The 19,846-nt window shown below is 42.5% G+C and overlaps 1 protein-coding gene across 6 annotated transcripts in view; it reads left to right on the plus strand.

The window, feature by feature from the left end:
• Window positions 1-3,577: 3,577 nt before the first annotated feature.
• The window catches only part of Bpnt1 (3'(2'), 5'-bisphosphate nucleotidase 1), a 26,029-nt gene continuing 9,760 nt past the window's right edge, over window positions 3,578-19,846 (plus strand). The window contains exons 1-7 of one of the 6 annotated variants that reach the window (XM_029560462.1): window positions 3,578-3,710; window positions 4,284-4,343; window positions 8,897-9,000; window positions 9,890-10,016; window positions 13,494-13,598; window positions 17,138-17,245; window positions 19,005-19,053. In XM_029560462.1, coding sequence (XP_029416322.1) covers window positions 9,897-10,016; window positions 13,494-13,598; window positions 17,138-17,245; window positions 19,005-19,053 — 382 coding nt within the window. In that variant the 5' untranslated portion in view covers window positions 3,578-3,710; window positions 4,284-4,343; window positions 8,897-9,000; window positions 9,890-9,896. The other 5 variants (XM_008826793.3, XM_008826792.3, XM_029560461.1 and 2 more) reach the window with 5 other exon arrangements.

Genomic DNA, 19,846 nt, shown 5'->3' on the forward strand with positions numbered 1-19,846 from the left:
ATGGCATTGTACGACAGGTGCACTCACATATATGCAGGCACATAAAATAAAAATAAATAAAATTTTAAAAAAGAGGGTCTAGAGATGTAACTTATTTGGTAAGAGTGCTCGCCTAACATGCACAAAGCCCTGGGTTTGAGTCCCAGTACCGAAAAAAGACCATTGTGGTGACAGATGCAATCTCAGCATTCAGGAGATGGATCATTTTTCAGAAAAAAAAAAAAAAGAGAGAGAGGAACAAGAAAGAAAAGGGGAAAAAATAATGACATCTTTATTTGTACAATTGCTTTGCTTGCCCATATGTGTATTGATGTTTTTGTAGTGCCCTTGAATATGGGATGACAGCGATAGAAACTGAATCTGGGTCCTTGAAGTGTTCTTAACCCCTGAGCCACCTCTCCAATCCAAAGAAAAAAGTGTATTTTTTAAGTTGTATGCCAGGCATGGTGACACTTCTTTAGTTCCAGCACTTGGGAGGCAGAGGCAGCCCTGGTCTACAGAGCAAGTTTCAGGCCAACTTGAACTACAGGAAGACACTGTCTCAAAAAAACAAACAAAAAAGATAATGAAAGGGAAAATTATTTGGCCTAATCACAGGTGAAAAGTTCAATAGGCACCGGTGACTCATGGCCACCACTGTAGCCAGAAAAGCTTTAGGAAGTACAGAGATCTATGTAAATATTACCAAAGAGCAAACTGTCAAAATGTCAAATTGTATTTTAAAGATGTCATTAGGGCTTGGATAAGTTCCTTTGCTGGGTGTAGTGGTGCATGCCTTTAATCCCAGCACTCTGGAAGAAGAGTTCAAGGCCAGCCAGGTCTACATAGTGAGTTCCAGGCCAGCTGGGGCTACAGGGAGACCCTGTCTCAAAAAGGATCTGGGACAGGTTCCCCAAATGGGATGAGAAATGGGCAGAGAGTGAAAGGGGGGTGGTCTAATTAAGGAAACTAGAAAATGTAGCTCAGAGACAGTGTGAGACCCTGGGTTCAATCCCCAGTTCCACCAAAATACATATCTAACTGGCTTTATTAGCCACTTGCTAAGCAGATTGGCCATTTCAAATTTACCCTCCTTATAGGGGAGTGAATGAGATTTGGCTATCGTCTCCTGTCTGATTTCTTGCAAACTCAAATATGAAAAGTAAACAAGTTAGGTTCCCTTTGGTGATGTGGAACTTAAGCAACACTGGCTCCATTTGGGTTGATCTGTTGAGTCTAGTGCAAGAATTCGGTTCAAATCAATGTCCTCTCAAATTTTTAATTAACAGTATTATATGGCAACATTGCTGTGTTTTTAAAAAATTCTCTGAGTTCTTGCACAGCCCACTCTGCCACTCTGACAGAGCAGTGTAGTGTATGTGGGAATTTCTGTTCATACTTCTGATAGATTTTGCTTTATTTGGTTATCCACTTAATAGTTGACAACTGTTACCATTTCGCTGTCAAAAACAGGTCTTAGGTAAACTCTAATAAAACAGAACTTAAGAGTATTTGGTTTATATAAATAAAAACTTTCTTATTGGGGGGGGTCAGAGTCTCCCTGTAGCCTCAACTGGCCTGGCCTGGAACTCATTATGTAGACCAGGCTGGCCTTGAACTCACAGAGATCTGCCTGCCTCTGCCTCCCAAGTGCTGGTACTAAAGGCATGTGCCACCACGCCCTGCCCAAGACTATATTTTTATATGTCACAGAAAACTGAAGGCAAGTGGTAAACAATATACCTCAGGGGCTGGAGAGATGGCTCAGCGGTTAAGAACACTGGTTGTTCTAGCAGAAGACCTGGGTTTGAATCCCAGCACCCACATAGCAGCTAACAACTGTCCAGAACTCCAGTTCCAAGGGGTTCGACAGCCTCTCCTGTCCTCCTCAGACATTGCACAACATGGGTGCACTTACCTACATGCAGGCAATACATTCATACACATAAAAATAACAAAATATTTTTTAAAAACCAATATACCTCAATCAATCCAGCTTTTACCAGGGGATGCTCCAAATATCTACCTATACTAACTCATTTAACCTTCAAACACAAGTGAAATGAAGATATAACACACCAAAAAACTTCTGAGAGGTGGCAGTGCTGGTTACTGTTTGCCAACTTGACACAAACTAGAGACACCTTGGAAGAGGGAACCTCTTTATGAACTGTGGTCAAGTTCATGAAGCATTTCTTTATTGTTAATTGATGTAGGAGGGCTCAGCCCACTGTAGGTGGTGCCATCCCTGGGCATGTGAGCCTGGGCTGTGTAAGAAAAGTAGCTGATCAAGCCAGAGGAAGTAAGCCAGTGAGCAGTGTTCTTCCATGGTCTCTGCTTCAGTTCCTGTCTCCAGGTTCCTCCTTTGAGTTTCTGCCCTGGCTTCCCTCAATGATTGATGGTAACCTATAAGCTGTCCAGGGTCATAGAAGTAAGAAATAGGGGAACTCAACTGAATTTTAATTTAGTCAGTGTAAGGCTCCAGTTCCTGTGTGCTTAACCATCACACTATATTGCCATTCCTATGCTATGCTGTAGAAGAAACACTTGAAACACATTTTTAAAATAATATGCAAAATATATTTTTAATGCGATATCTTTTATATATATTTTATGTGTATGAGTGTATTTCCTGCATGTATGAGTGCATCCGTGTTGTGCAATGACATAGAGGTCAGAAGAGGGCTTTGGAGTCCCCTGGAATTGCAGTGAAGGGTGGTTCGTAGCTTCTATGTGGGTGCTGGGAATCGAACCCAGGTCCTCTGCAGAGCAGTAAGTGCTCTTAACCACTGAGCCATCCCTCCATCCCCCGCAAAAATATATTTTATATATCTTCTACCAATCAAGATAAGACAGAAAAATAGCAAAAGATAGCACAGGCAGTTCATAAAGAAAATAGCTAGCAAATGAAAAAGATGCCTAACTTTGGGAGCCATGAGGACAGTCAGCCAAAGCACCTTTCTTCATCTAACAGATTAGAACAAAAATTAAGTTTGGTAGCAGATGTTGGGAGAGTGTTGGTGGTAGGGTAGAATATGTTGTGTCCCCTTCCTCTGTTTTCATATGTGTGGTGTGCATATGTGTATATGCATGTTTGCTGGCGCGCCTGTGTGAATGCACTTGCGAGGTCTGAGGCTGATGTTGGGAATCTTCCAACACTCTTCCACCTTATTTAATGAGGCAGAGTCTCTCAGTCAAACCCAGAGCTTGCCAGTATAGTCAGGCTCCCTAGCCAGCTTGTTCTGGGGATCCCCTGCCTCCTGTATGCATTTGGTACATGTACATGCAGGCAATACACTCATACACATAAAACGTAATAAATGAAACAAAGCCAAGCTTGGTGGGGCCGTCTGCAGTCCCAGCACTGCAGAGCATGAGGTAGGGGAACGTCTTGTTCAAGACCAGCCTGGACGCTTAACCCTGTCTCAAGAAACAAAACAACAGAAGCCAGAACCTTCCCTGACTGGCCCACTCTGGCTCTGACAGCAGGTGGTTGCGCCTGCAGTAAGTTCGCAGAAAACCTGAAAAAGGGGATTATAGGGCAGCCGCGGAAAGTCACTGTGCGCTTGCGCCCAGTTTCGCGCATGCTCAGTAGCTCGGACCGCGATGCCCTCTGCTCCTTTAACCTCCGGACTTGGCTGAAGCGCGGTAGTGGACGCCGCGAGGGACCTGCGGGTGCACCACGCCGTCCCGGCCCCAGCGCGCTCGGCTCCCGAGCTGGTCCAGTTGCTGTAAGTGTCTCCTGGGCAGGGCTGGGCCCTCGGCCGCTTCACTCCGCCTGCCGCCTGCCGCCTGCCCCTCTGCGCAGATCTGAGCGGAGTCGAGGCGTTTGTGCGCAGACAGACCTTCCTGTGAATTAAATCGCCGGCTTCGGCCCGGGATCCCACCCTCGAGAGTCCACGTTTACCCGTCTGTCCGGTTTGCTGTGCATTGTGCAGTCCTGCCGGCAAGGCTCGGCTTGACAGGTCCTACTGCATCCGTTTTAGAGGCGCTTTTAAATGAGCTTTCATTATAATAGCGAATATTCTTTCAGTTTCTGCATATCTGTATCCTGTATGATTTGATTTTCCCGGGAATATAATAGCTGGATGAAAAGACGTATATATTTCACTTCTATTGAAGGTCTCCGGGCCGTGCTAACGAGGTTTCACAGATGCCCAGAGCTCACTCAAACTCATGCAGACTGCACAGACTCTTACATATGCCAATCTTAATAATTTCTCATGCGTTTAGTTTGTGTTTCTTTCATAATTCAGTAAAGTTGAGCATTTTTTATTTAGTGACCAGTGCTTTTCTTTTTTTAGGAACTGCCTGTTAACTGCTCTTGTCTTGTTTTTACTGGATTATTCATCTTTTACATACTGGTATGTAAGAAAGAACTCTTTACAAAATAGCTCAATTGCTGAGTATATGGGTCAAGATCTTTCCCCCTCCCTTTATCAATTATGTGTTTACTTTATAGCATTTTGGTCACATGGAAGTTTTAATTAATGCATTGTTTGTAACTTCTCAGTCTTAATGCTTTAAAAGTCTTTACAAGTTTATAAAAACAATCCCATACATTTATGGTTTCGTTTTCTATGTTTAATTAAAAGAACATAAATTGACTTGTAATATACATGCATATATATAGAGAGAGAGAGAGAGAGAGAGAGACAGAGAGAGAGAGAGAGAGAGAGAGAAAGAGTACACAAGCGAGACTATATAGCCTAGGCTGGCCTCAAACTCAAGTTCCTTTTGTTTCAACCTCCTGGGTTCTGAGATTATAGGAGTGTTATTTCACCCAGGACTACGTGGAGCGTGTGTGTGTGTGTGTTTACATTTGTTTATTGTATGTGTACCTACATGTGCACACAAGTGTCACTCTGTGTGTGTGTGTGTGTGTGTGTGTGTGTGTGTATAGGTCAGAGGACAACTTTTGGGGGTTGGCTCTCTCCCACCATGTGGGTTCCAAGCAGGAATTTGGCTGGGGGATATAATTCAGTTGATGACTGCTTGTTTAGCATGCATGGGGCCCTGGGTTCAATATATCCATGTTCTCTCTCTCTCTCTGTGTGCTGAGAAAGTATCTCACTAGGTAGTCCAAGCTAGCCTAGAGCATGCCAGGTAACCAGGTTAGCCTGGAACTCTCAGTCCTCCTGCCTCAGCTTCCTAAGGGCAGGGACTATAAACATGCACCACTATGTGCTGCTGATTACTGGCTCTGTATTGGTTGTTAAGAATTTGCTCTGTCATGCTCATATTTTTAATCTTTCCAGATACTTGAACTTTAGCATCATTTAACCAGGTTCCAAAGATAAATGATTTTAATGTTTTTATCAAGAACACATTAGTCATTTTTAGATCCTAATCCTCATCTTTACCACCTTTGTATGAATTAAAGATTAAGGACAAAAATGAGATATGGTAATTCTTTTGTCATTAAGCCTCAAGGACATAAGACAAAACTGGCCATTTGATTTCCATTTTGTTTTGTTTTGAGACAGGGTATCACTATGTATCCCTGGCTAGCCTGACACTTTTAGTCCAGGCTAGCCTCATTGTTGCAGCAGTTGTCCTAGGAGCCTTAGGAGTGCTGAGATTGCAGATAGGGATCATTGCACCTGGCTTGTCTTATTTTCCATCCCTCTAAACTAGCCTATTGGCAGTTGGACAGATTTCCTTAAATGAATGGGGATTTGGTTGATTGCTTTGTTAGAAAATGTTCTTCATATTTGCTCTAAGCCTAGACTGTAGTGAAGAACTTGTTCTGTGACTTGGGGTTCTGTTAGTTATCCTGTTACATCCTTATGGTCAGAGTACCCTTTGTAATAGTTAATTTTTCATCACCGTGGCAAATACCTGACAGAAACAATTTAAGGGAGGAGGCTTTACTTTGCCTAAGCATTTAAGGGGGTTACAGTCCATCCCTGTAGAGAAGGCATGGTGGCCAGGGCTCTGTTCATGACTGTGGAAGTGTGCATTTTGGTGGATCAGGAAGCTTGAGCAGGAAGCAGAGAACTTGAGTAGGTATTAGGACTGGGCTGTCACTCTTAAGGCCCACTACCAATAACCCACTCCCTCCAACTAGGCCCAGAGGTTCCACTCACAGTCTCCCAAAACATCATCACTAGGGGGTGACCATGTTCAACCACATGAGCCTGTGGGAAGTATTTTTCATCCAAACCATAACATACTCTCAAAAGAGTAATCTTTTTTTAGATTAGTTTAAATTTTTTATTATTATTTTTTTATGTATATGAATGTTTGCCTTGCATGTGTGTAAGTGCACCCATGTTGTGTAATGCCTGTAGAGGCCAGAAGAGAGCATAGGATCCCCTGGAACTGGAGTTAGGGCAGTTGTTAGCTGCCATGTGGGTGATGGGAACTGAACCTGGATCCTCTGCAAGAGTAGCCTCCGTTCTTACCCAGTGAGCCATCTCAGCATAATTTTGTTTTAAATTATGTGTATGTATGTGTGTCTGTGTTTATGTGGATATGTGAACATAGTGCAGGTGGCCAGAAGAGTGTATTTCATCCCCTGGAGCTGGAATTACAGGCAGATATGAGCCACATAGTGTAGGTGCTAGGAACTGAACCCATGTCTACTGCAAGAGCAGTATGCTTTTTTTTTTTTTTTTTTTTTTTTAAGACAGGGTCTCCCTGTAGCCATAGCTATGCTGGATTTGCTATGGAGACCAGGCTGGCCTTGAACTCATAGAGATCCACCTGCCTCTGCCTCCCAAGGCATGTACCACCACACCCAGCTAGCAATATGCATTCTAAGCTGCCAAACCATCTCTCTAGCCCCTAACCTTTTGTTCATAACACTCCTCTGTATCCCTGTTGAAATAAACAGAAATAAGAAAACCACTTACATATGTTTAGCCAGTGATACTTGCCGCTTATGTATAAGGTCAGGTGCCTTACAGGTACTAATTCAATAATTACAACAACCCTATACTAATAGCTGCTGGTTTTTTCACCCTATTTGTAAGTTCAAGCACCGAGAGTTTAGGTGGCTTTTCTATAGTCTCAGAGCTAAGGTGTGCCAGAACAGGATTTGAACATGGCGGTTGACTGCAGACTCTGTGTCCTTGATTACCACACTATTTTGGCCAAGCTTTGAAAATGTCAGGTCTCCCAAAAAGTAGCGCTTTAGGACCTACAGATGTAAGCTCCCAGAGAAGGAGTTGAATGGGTGTTATTTGAACAGCTGGAAGCAAGTTCACTTGGAGCTAGTTTGGGCCATTCTCAGTCTACCTGTCACCTCAAAAGGTAATTCTCATTTAAGTCTCCAGGGAACGCAGGGGCAGAAGTGGAAAGGGTAGTAAGAATCGCATACAGATTTTGTATTTTGATAATATTTGCATTTTTTTATATTGAGAACCTAAAATGTATGCATTTGTTTAAAAACTATATTAATAAAATGATTAGAACTGGGAGATAGTAATATTTCATTACTAGCTCAGTGAAATATGTACTTCAGAAAAAAAAAAAAAAGAAATATTTCCTTATTTGCCAGCCAGAATTGACTTGTGGAATCTCTGTAAAGCATTATTTTCCTCTATGTCATTTTTTCCTATTCTTAGTTTCTATAAACTGATGTTCTCTTTGAGTTGTGGTTTGTAAGCATAGTGTACATTTTGTAAGGAAGGTAGTGGGTGGACAAAAACTGCAAGTTTGTCATTGGGAGAAGGAACTACTGTGTACTTGGCCAACTTAAAGAATGGTATGATCATGCTCGAAGCCTGACAAGGGTCAGATGATTGCTTCATTGGCTTAAGGGTAAATGATATCTGTGAAAAGTTAAGGGAACACCATATAGTGATGGAAAATGATCCCCTTGTCACCAGAGAAGCCTTATATAACATGGGGACTGAGTGAGCACGTCCATTCATTAAAGTGTCCTTTCCACTTGAGGCACGTGGAAGGGCTGAAGCTGTAGCGCAGTGAAAAAAAGAACTTAGTAAACAAGGCCCTGGGTTTGATCTTCAGTGTGGCAAAAAGGGGCGGGGGGGGAAGGAGGAGGAGGAGGAGGAGGAGGAGGAGGATTTTGAAGGTTTTTCTTTTCTTCCTGTTTTTTTTCTCTCTCTTTCTTTGAATCAAAGTATCTTTATCCAGCTTGACATAGAACTTGCTATGTAGCACAGGCTGGTCTTTAACACAGGCTCCTACCCTGACCTCTTGAGTACTGGGACTACATACATCTCTAGGCAGTCAAGCCTGGCTTGTTTTTCTTTTTGGTTTTTTGTTTTTGTTTTTTTGTTTTTTTTGTTGTTGTTGTTTTGTTTCTTGGTGTACTGAGGATTGACCAAGGCCTTGCACGTTTAAAGCAAGTGTTCCAATCGCTGTCCTACACTGCCAGCCTAGGAGTGTCTGCTTGGGCCTGTTCCCTGTAAGCACTCCGAGACAGAAATAAGGGAATGTTGTTAGAATCAACTGCTTGTGCATAGAAAGAGGAGGCAGTGGGAGGGAGGAGATTAGGCCAGGATGTAGTGTCAGCTGACACCTCAGTTCACCGTACTGACATGGCCCTTCAGAGTGGCCTTCACACTTTTCCTATAGAAGCCAGGCATGGTGGTGTATACTTGTAATCCCAGCACTCGGGAGGATGAGGCATGAGAGTTAGTACTTTGAAGCCAGCCTGGGCTACACAGTCAGATTCCGTCTTAAAACAAACCACCACCAACAACAACAAAAACAAAAACCAGTGTGGATGATGGCGGGGGTGGGGTTGGGGGTCTTCCTGGCAAGTGTGAGGTAAAGTGACTCTTCTTACGTGATGAGTTCCCAGAGAAACATGGCCATGAGGGCCCATATGTTGGTAGCAGTGTTAGCAACAAGGAATCCCTTCTGCCATAAAGCAAACCTGAGTGGTGCATTCCAGCATCCAAAACAGCCCCTAACACTGGAGCATTTGACTTCTGTTTTCCAGGAGGTGTGCCCTTGATCCTAAAGGCTGTTTTGTCCACTTTGTTGGCTCTTGCAACTTCTCTGACCTGTGTCCTTTTTCAGGTGATTGGTCTTCGTTGTAGCTAGGTAGGATGCTTGTTTTCCTTATTTGGCTACTGTTGAGGATGAGGCACAAGAAAATTAAATTTGATTCAGTCTCAAAATATATTCATTGATTTTTCAGAAAATAACTGTAAACACATGCATTCTCATTATTACTTTTTAAAACATTGCTAGAGATTGAATGCAGGGTCTTGTGCATGCTAGGCTGCTGGGCTTCTGCCACTGAGCTGCATCCCAGTCCCTCTGTCCCAGCTTCCCCCATATATACACTCAAGGCCCTTAAGCTATTTAGACCTTGCTTTCTTCTTTTTTAAAGATTTATTTTTATTTTATGTGTATGTGTGAGTATCTGCATGTATGTACATGTACCATTTGGGTACAGTGCACATGGAAGCCAGAAGAAGGTGTCATATCCCCTGAACTGGAATTACAGGTAGTTGTTAGCTGCCATGTGGGTTCTGGGAACTGAATCTGGGTCCTCTGCAAGAGCAGTAAGTGCTCTTAACCACTGAGCCATCTCTGCAGACCACATTCAGAGTTGAAATTGGTACATACCGATTTCATGTTACATTATTTTGCCTATAACCCCCACACTATCGATGCTACAACTTCCATTTTTAGATCCTAAAACCTCCTTGGGCTTTGCAGGTTACAGACTCAGAACTTTTTCATCTGCTAAGCTTGTTCTCCAGACTTTGAAACGCTCTGTAGGCAGAGAAAGAACATTATAGGGTTTATTAAGAGTTAATAACGAAACAGTTTTCCCAAGTCTCTTTTATCATATATTTATTAAAGAGCCTATGCAGTTAATTGAGGCAATGCCAAATATTCAATAAATTTGTGTTTGATTGAACTTAAGTAAATAAAACTAGCAACTGATCTTTAACAAAAGGATTTTCTCATTTTCCCTCAGAGCTATCATGGCTTCCAGTCACACAGTGTTGATGCGGTTGGTGGCCTCCGCGTATTCTATTGCTCAGAAGGCAGGGACTATCGTTAGACGCATCATTGCTGAAGGAGACCTCGGCATTGTGGAGAAGGTAGTGCAAGTCTCGTCGTTTCCTGTAATCCTGATTGTTCTTTGCAGTAGCCAAAGAATGTCATAAAATGATTGCGATCACAGGATCCTTAGTTCAATTGGGCTCCATATCCACTTTGAAAATGACTCTAGACCTCAACCAAGATCTTTATTTATATGACTGAGCTGCCTGGCTGATGTTCTTCCCCAGAACAAATCTTAATTTGATGCACACAAAACTGCCATCCTTAGGACACCTGACATGTTTGGTAAAATCTGATTCTGAACTTGGGAGGCAGAGGCAGAGGCAGGAGGATGGCAAGTTCAAAGCCAGCCTGGGCTATATAGTGAGACCTTATCCCAAAATTTACAAAAAAAAAAAAAAAAAAAGATTCAAACTATTCATAACTATATACTAGGATTGCAGGTGTGAGCCACTGTGTTTGGCTCCTGTCTTTTTTATTTTTAAAGATTTATTTCAGTTTTTATTTATATGTATGTGTGTGTCTGTCTGTCTACCATGTTTGTGTGGGTCCCTGTAGAGGCCAGAAGAGGGAGTCAGATCCCATGGAGCTAGAGCTGCCATGTGGGTGCTAGGAACTGAACTCAGGTCCTCTGCAAGAACAGCCAGTGCTCTTAACCCCTGAGCCACCTCTCCAGCCTCCTCATTTTATTCTTTTGGTTTATTGTTTCCTAAAAATTTTATGTGTATGAGTGTTTTGCCTGAATGTATGTAAGTGTATCCATGTCATCAATGCCTGTGGAGGCTAGAAGAGGACATCAGATCCCCTGGAACTGGAGTTATAGATGATTGTTAGCCACCATTTGGTTTCTGGGACTGAACCCAGATTCTCTCCAAGAGCAGTCAGTGCTCTTAAACCACTGAGCCATGTCTCCAGCCCACTGACATCTTATTTTAATCAAATTGTCGACCAAAGTCACGAGAGTGATGAAGCATAGTCCTGTGTGGACAGAAAATGGAGGAAATGATTGTCTTAGAGAAGTAAAATGTTGAGATAGCTTCCCTCATGTTGAATGGACCTTGATCAATGTCTTTTTTTTTTTCTTTCTAATAACAGTAGTCTCCAGACTTTGTAATGTATAGTTAATCTTTAAGCTCAACTATTAAGTAGTTTCACTTAATAGCTAGTGTACTGGATAGCTTTAGTGTCAATTTGACACACCTGAGTTGAGGGAGCCTCAATTGGGGAGTTGCTTCCATAGGACTGGCCTGTGGCTATGTATGTGGGGCATCTTCTTGATTGATGAGTGATGTGGGAGAGCCCAGCCCACTGTGGATGGTGCCACCCCTGGGCAGGTGGGCCTGTGTTGCATAAGAAAGGAAGCTGAGCAGGGGGCAGGGGAGCAAGTCAGTAAGCAGTGATCCTCCATGGCCTGTGCTCTAGCTCCTGCCTCCAGGTTCCTTCCCTCAGTTCCTACCTTGGGCTCCCTGATGAACTGTGAACCAGGAGATGTAAGATAAAAATAAACTCTTTCCTCCCCAAGTTGGTATTAGTCAGAGTGTTTTGTCACATCAATGGAGAAACAAACTAGGACAGAAAATTTATATATACAGCATTTACTGTATGTCAGGCAAGATTCTTTAGAGAGTAAAACTCCTCTGAGAAGTTCACATTCCAGCAAAATAATTCTTTACCTTGAGAAAACCAGCAAACTTCTGTGTGACATGAAGGGGTGATTTCCATCTCACTCCTTCGCTCACTACAGAGTATTATAAGCATTGTACCCTTTAAGGGATCACAACCCTGACATCCATCTAATCAGTGATATCACTCACAGTGATATCACAGTTCCACTGCCTTGAACTAGCGTGATATCTACAATAGGGATTGCTAGAGACATGGCTCAGCATTAAAAGGATCTGAGTTTGGTTCCCAGCATTCACATCTGGCAGCTCACAATCACCTGTCACTATAGCTCCATGGAATATGATACTGCTGGCCTCCATGGACAACTGCACTCACATGCATGCACACGTATGCATGCACACACAGACACGCAATTATAAATAATAAAAACAAAAACTTGTGAAATAGGGATTGAGTAGGTCACTGTAGGTTGGCTATACATTGAATATTAATGTTATTGTCACTCATTTTCATGTGTGTGTGTGTGTGTGTGTGTGTGTGTGTGTGTGTGTGTTTAAGAATGCTTAAGCTAGGCATGGTAGTGTACACCTGTAACCCCAGCACTTAGGAGGTGGAAGGAGGATGATCAGGAACTCAAAGGGAGTCTTAGCTACATAGTGGGTTCAAGACCAGCCTGGGCTACATGAAACCCTGCTTCAGTGCCATCCCCACCCCAGAAAAGAAATCAGAATTTTTTTCTAATGCATTAGTGAATCATCTTTAGGACCTTGTGATTAGTGAGGGAAAGTTATAGAAAGAGTACTCTTCAAATGCTGATGATGGAGGGCTTAATTTGCTCTGGAAAAGTCTAAATCTGTCTTTTTGTTTGTTTTTGTTTTTTATACAGGGTCTCACTATATAGCCTGGGCTGGCCTGGAACTTAGGGTGAGTCTCCTGCTTCTGCTCTGAAAGTATGGGATTATCAGCGTGCACCACCACACTGGCAATTTCCTGTCTTTTAACATATATAAGCAGGTTGATAGCTAGAGATCTTATAAAAGAATTTTTGGCTGGGCGTGGTGGCGCTTGCCTTTAGTCCCAGCACTGGGGAGGCAGAGGCAGGTGGATCTCTGTGAGTTCAAGGCCAGCCTTGTCTATATAGTGAGATCCAGGCCAGCTACAGGGAGACCCTGTCTCAAGAAAAAGCCAAAAAAAAAAAGAATTTCTGAACCAGAGAAGAAAATTTTAAAGCACCTTTCCAAACTTTAACTGTTATACTGCTGGGAACATAGCTCAGGGTAGAGTGTTGGCTTAGCACAAGTAAGGCTGTTTGTTTGCTCTCCAGCCAGACACAAGCATGCATACCTCATTTCTGAACTTGGTTTATTTATTGAGGCACTGTCACAATGTAGCCCAAGCTGGCCATAAACTCATGGTAATCCTCCTACCTCACCTCCCAGGTTGTGGGATTACAGGCTTGTGCCACCACACCCAGCCTCACTTCTCAGTAGTTTTTGTTGTAGATGACTGATTTCCTGCATGTATGTATGTGCACCACATTTGTGCAGTACTCTTAGAGGCCAGAAGAGGGCATAAGAATCCCCTGGAAGTGAAGTTATAGATGACTGTGAGCTGCCATGTGGGTGCTGAGAACCAAATCCAGGGCCACTGCAAGAGCAGCTAGAGCTCTTCACCACTGAACCATCTCTCCAGCCCCATTTCCCAGTTTTAACTGCTATTAATTCTGTGAAAAGACATAAAACACAAAACTAGTGGATTCATATTGTGTTAAGCTCTGTGAACCTAAAAACTAGAAGTGTAGCGTAAATTCTATAGCTGCTATGCACTCAGCAGTCTGAGGACTAGCTATTTCCTGTTAGTTCTGTTCCAGTGTGCATTGTTTGTTACAGACCTCGGCCACAGACCTGCAGACCAAAGCTGACCGCCTGGTGCAGATGAGCATATGTTCCTCCCTGGCCCGGAAGTTCCCCAAGTTGACAATTATTGGGGAGGAGGTGAGTCATCAAGGAATGCTGCAGTTCTGAATTCCTGTTTGCATAAAAGTTTATAACAAACATGCCACTGAATAATATATCTCTAGACAGTGTTAGCTCTCTAGCTAGTGTTGGCACACAGGAGTGAATGTATTCTTTAGAGGAAATAATCTAATTTTAAATATTGTGGTCCATTTCACAGCCTAGTCTCCATTCTTAGTGTTAGGAGATTTGGTTACTATCATAATTAATACAAACTATAAGGTGGGCTCAGTGGTAGAGCATGTGCCTACTGTACTTGCTGTTCTTAGGGGGTAGGGCGGGGATATCTCTGTAAGAAGAGCCTGTGGCTGGCTAGGGCTGGAGAGATGGCTCAGTGGTTAAGAGTACTGGGTGCTCTTCCAGAGGATCTGGGTTCTGTTCTCAGCACCCACATGATGACTAACAACCCTCCATAACTCCATGTCCAGGGGACCTGACGTCTTCTTTTGGTCTCCATGGGCATTGTATGCACACTAGAGTATCCTTACATACATGCAGACAAAACACTCATACACATAAAATAAAAACAGATTTTTAAAAAAGAACCAGTGGTTCACATCTGGTTCAATCTTCAGCACCAAAATATAAATTTTTAAAAGAGGCAGAGTTCTGGAAGTTTGAAATGGAGTAGGTTTTGTTATTGTTTGCTTGGTTCTTGTTTCAAAACTTAGACTTGTACACTGGTGGCTGAAAGAGTAGAGTATGTTTCTGTTTTTTATGTTAGTTCTTTTATAGTTTTATGCGTGTCTGTGGTGCATTCCGGCTCTCTCTCCCCTCACTTTTTCTCCCTCCTACTCCTGTCTCCCATCCTGTCCCTAACCAGATTTCATGACCTTTAGTTTTGTGTGTGACCCATTTTGTTTAACCAGGACCATCTACGTGACCATTCAATTTAGCCTATCCATTGGAGCCTGGTGGCACCACCAGAGGGTTCACAACTAGGGGCAATGAGTCCCCCTTCCCTGAATCTGAATGTAGGACGTACTTCAGCAGTGAGGGTGGGACCCTCACGTCTCTCCTCCATCCTTGCTTGGCTGTGGGTAAGCCCCGTTCTTGTGCAGACCCAGTGCAGTCATCTGTAGTTGTTGAGAGTTCGTGATTGCAATGGCTGTATGTTACCCAGAAGGTGGCGTTGTTTCATAGCCCTTCTTCCTGTTTTCCGGCTCTCACCGTCTTCCTGCCCCTCTTCTGCAATGCTCCCTGAGCCTTGGCGAGGCTGGCATGAATGTATCATTTATTCAGAGCCTTAATATAGCCATTCTGATTGGGGTGAGATTGAATCTCAAAGTAGTTTTAATTTGTATTTCCCTGATGATTAGTGATGTTGAACGTATTATTTTAAAAAGTATTCACTGGTCATTTATATTTCTTCTTTTCAAAGATCTATAGCCCATTTTTTGATTGGGTTGTTTACTTTCCTGGTGTTTTGGCTCTTCGTTTTTTTGTGCTGTCTAGATAACTAATTTTCTTTTGGATGCATAGCAGGCTCTTTCATTCTGCAGGCAGCCTCTACGTGATTAGGGTTTCCTTTGCTGTACAGAAGCTTTTCAGTTTGGGGGCTGGAGAGATGGCTCAGCAGTTAAGAGCATTGACTGCTCTTGCAGAGGACCTGGGTTCAGGGAATCCAACTCCTTCTTCTGACCTCTGCAGGCATTGCACTTATGGGTGCACTTACATACATGCAGGCGGTACACTCAAACACATAAAATAAAAATAATAAAATATTTTAAAAAAAGAATTGCTCTGGCTATCGAGGGTCTCTTGTGGTTCTGTGTAAATATTGTTTCTTCTATTTCTGTAAAGAAGGTCATGGAGATTTTGATTGGGATTTCATTGAATCTGTAAGTTGTTTTTTGGTAGGATGGCCATTTTTACAATATTAATTCCACTAATCCATGAGCATGGTATGCCTTTCCATCTCTGGTGTCTTCCTTGATTTCTTTTTTCAGAGTCTTAAAGTTTTCATTGACGAGGTCTCTCACCTCCTTGGGTAGGTTTACTCGGGTATTTTAATATTTTTTTTAGGCTATTATGAATGGGATTATCCCAATTTCTTTCTCAGTGTTTGTAATCAGTATATAGAAAGGCTAATGATTTTTGTGTATTAATTTTGTATCCTGCCACTTTGCTAAAAGTGTTGACCAATTCTACAAGTTTTTTGGTGGATTCTTCAGGGTCATTATATAAAACACCATGTAATCTGCAGACAGGGAATTTTGAGCTCTTCTTTCCTATCTGTAGCCTTTTATTTCCTTCTCTTGTCAAATTGCTCTAGCTAAGACTTCAAGCCCCATACTGAATAGGAGTGGATATAGTGGACAGCCCCACCTTGTTTCTGATATTTATTTATTTATTTTATGTGTAAGAGTGTTATGCCTACATGGAGTTACGGATAGTTGTTAGCCATCGTGTGGTGCTGGGATTTGAAACCAGGTCTTCTGCAAGAATAGCCAGTGTTCTTAACCACTGATCTATCTCTTCAGCCCTTGTTTTTTATTTTAATGCTGCTGTTTGTTCGACAGGATCTTACTGTGTATGTAGCCCAGGTTGGCCTTGATCTCTTTCTGCCTCAGCCACCCAAGTGCTGTGATTTTAGGTATACCCAGGGTCTTATATATGCTAAACAAATGCTGTACTACTGAGCTACATCCCCAGTCCTAGTAAAACCAGATGCTCAGATTCATAACTCGCTGCCTTAATTTCCCAGCATTCTTAAAATGAGAAGGGGGCTAGAGAGCTGCCTCAGCAGTTAAGAGCACTGACTACTCTTGCAGAAGACCTGGGGTTCAATTCCCAGTAACTACAATGCAGCTGACAACCATCTGTAACTCTGTTTCCAGGAGATCCGATACCCTCTTCTGTCCTCTGTGGGCACTGCACACATGTGATACACTTTCCTACATGCAGGCAGAACACTCCTACACATGAAATAAAATAAATAAAAGTCAATTGAAAAAAGAAAATTGGGAAACAAATGGGTAGAGGAAAATGGATTTGTATATGGTTTTGGATGAACTGGGAAGAGAAAAGTTTTGAGTTCCTGTTAGGTGGTCCTGAATCAAGGTTGAAACAAAAATGGAAACAGAAGCCAGGATCCAACAGCAAGGTGAGTTGTCAGAACTGTAAGACTCTTTCTGGCGGCAGGGACCTTCCTGGTGCCCATACTTCCTGCTCTTGGAAGCTGCTGGGGAACTCCTATTCCTCACTTTATTTCCTCAAGGCTCCTGCTTCACTGTTCTGCTAGGCTTGCTATAAAAGCTCTAAATGTAAGTCAGAGAGCCAGAGAAAGTTGTGATGTTGCATTTCCCCTGTTAGAAACACAAAACGCCCAGCACTTGGGAAGCAGAGGCAGGCGGAGCTCTGTGAGTTCAAGGCCAGCCTGGTCTACATAGTGAGTCCCAGGCCAGCTGGGGCTACAGGGAAACCTTGTCTCAAAAAGACCAAAAAAGAAAGAAACACAAAACGCATTCTGGGAACAGACAATCAACTTCAGCAGTGTTCTGTTGTCTCTGCTCCAGGATCTGCCTCCTGAGGAAGTGGACCAAGAGCTGATTGAAGATGGCCAGTGGGAGGAAATTCTGAAGCAACCATGCCCTTCACAGTACAGTGCCATTAAAGAGGAAGATGTAGGTGCTGCATGCTTTGTTCTCTATGCTAATCTGTATTTGTTGCTGTGGTGACGGCACTAAAATTTATGTGTAAGAGGAAAAGTTGGGGGCTGGAGAGATGGCTCAGCAGTTAAGAACACTGCTCTTCTTGCAAGAGACCCGGGTTTGACTCCCAGCACCCACGTGGCAGCTAACAACTGTCCGTAACTCCAGTTCCAGGGGATCCAACAGCGTCTTCTGTCTTCCATGGGCATTGAACGACATGGGTGCACTTACCTACATGCAGGCAAAACACGCATACGCATAAAATAAAAATAATAAATAAAATATTTTTTAACAAAAAAAGAGGAAGAGTTGGTAGTTTTATAAAATAGGGACAATCAGAAACTTGAAGTCTCTCAGAGCTAGCTGAAGTAGGTGACCATATAGATAGATACCTGACCGATGTCAGAGTTTAGTTTGTTCTCCTCTGAGTTTATTTTCCACTCTGAAGCCATTTTAAAAAATGCTTCTAGGAAGAAAGTTTTATTTGTTGTTGAGTAGATTTGATAGTAAAATATTATGTTGGTGATTGGGGCTGGTTGGTTTTTTAAAAGCCATAAAAATCTCACTTGGGGTTGGAACAATGACTCAGCAGGTCAGAGGACTTGCTGATCTTCCACAGGATCCAAGTTCGGTTCCCAACACTCACACCAAGTAGCTCACAGCCATCTGTGACTCCAGCTCCAAGGGATCTGATTGCCTTCTGGCTTCTGCAGGCAACTGCATATATGTGACATACACTCTCATACACACACACAAATAACAGCTAAAAATATTTTTTGAAAGAAACATCTCACTTTTTAAGAGCTGCATATATCAATGTATGAGTCAGATTTCACTATATTTTTCTAATTGTAAATCGTTTAACATGCACTTATGTATGTAGTAATTATGGTGCAGGATAAAAAGAGACGGTGTCTTCCATCAGAGATGAATCTCACTCAAATTCACATCAAGTTTATTGAGTATCCAGGGCAGAGTATTCTGACTGGTGTTGAGAGTGTTGAGTGTAAGAAAATGTTGTTACTTTCTTGACATTCAGTTTTTGTAGGTTAGTATTATCTGTGTCCTTAACATAATCACATTTTTTATTATGTTTTAAATCAGAGCTTGTATATAAAATGAGTAACTGTAATTATTCAAAACATTCTTAATGTCACATTGAAAATTTGCCCTGTAGCGCCATCTAGAGCCCAGTGTATTCATGATGTGCTTAGTGTTAAAGTGACAGCAAACATTTATCAGCTAAGTATTATAAAACATAATAAAACTTTTTTCTTAAATTTTAAAAAATATTTTATTTATTAATTTTATTATGTGTATGAGTGTATTGCCTGCATGTATGTGAGTGCACCCGTGTCGTGCAATGCCGCAGAGGTCAGAGGGCTTCGGATTCCCCTGGAACTGGAGTTAAGGATGGTTCGTAGCCGCCATGTGTGTGTGCTGGGAATTGAACCCGGGTCCTCTGCAAGAGCAGTTAGTACTCTTAACCGCTGAGCCATCTCTCCAGCCTCATAACAAAACTTCTTAAATCAGTCCTTTGTTTAAATGGACTTCCATGATTATGAAGGGTTTACTATTTCTTATGGCCACAAAACTGATGATAGGCTTAAGACATCCATAGTATGAATTCAGAAAGATAAAACGGGTGGTTTTAATTTGCTTCATTTTGCTTTTGGAATTTTGAATGCTTGATACGGATTTCCCCTCCCTTTTTTGCATTTTTATTTTGTAGCTTGTGGTTTGGGTCGATCCTTTGGATGGCACCAAGGAATACACTGAAGGTTAGTAGCTCTTGTGTCCGTTTGTCAGAGTGCATGGCTGGGTCATGTACAAATGTACTGTGTCTTATGTCAGAGGACAGTCTGTCATGGTCTCTGTTTTTATCTAACACTATTTCAGAGCTCATGATATTTAACTGTGTCATACTTAAGTTATTAGATGGAAAGAGGAAAGCTCATCTTCAGATCCCATGACACATACTGTGTCATCACCATAGTGTTCATGTCCCACATGTGAGTGTCGAGGATGTTAAATGTGTGCCACCAAAGGGACTGTGTGAAAGCCTGCTTTGTTGGAATAGAAAACTACCGAGCACAGCTGTGCCTCCCTTGCTGTGCCACACCACCCTCCTCCCCGCTTCACATGCAGTTATCAGAGGTGGAAAAAACACCAGAAAGCACCAAATTAAAATAAAATCAGCAGAATGCAAGTTAGGAGGAGCTGGGTGTGGAAGCTCACACCTATAATCACAACACCAGGAAAACTGAGGCGGGGGATTACTCTGAGTTTGAGGGCAACCGCAGGTATATAGTGAATTCTAGGTCAGCCTGGGCTAAAGTGAGACTTTAAATAAGACAAAGCAAAGCAAAATGTGAAAAGAACCATACTCTCAGAGCCAGAGTTACCTGGTCTACAGAGTTCCAGATCAGTCTGAGCTACTGCGTTAGACAGTCTTAAAAAAGAAGATCGCCAGGCTTGGTGGCGCACGCCTTTAATCCCGGCACTCGGGAGGCAGAGGCAGGCGATTCCTGTGAGTTCAAGGCCAGCCTGGTCTACATAGTGAGTTCCAGGCCA

This window comes from Nannospalax galili, unplaced genomic scaffold, assembly GCF_000622305.1.
Source record: "Nannospalax galili isolate Female #2095 unplaced genomic scaffold, S.galili_v1.0 scaffold592, whole genome shotgun sequence".
Lineage (NCBI taxonomy): Eukaryota > Metazoa > Chordata > Mammalia > Rodentia > Spalacidae > Nannospalax > Nannospalax galili.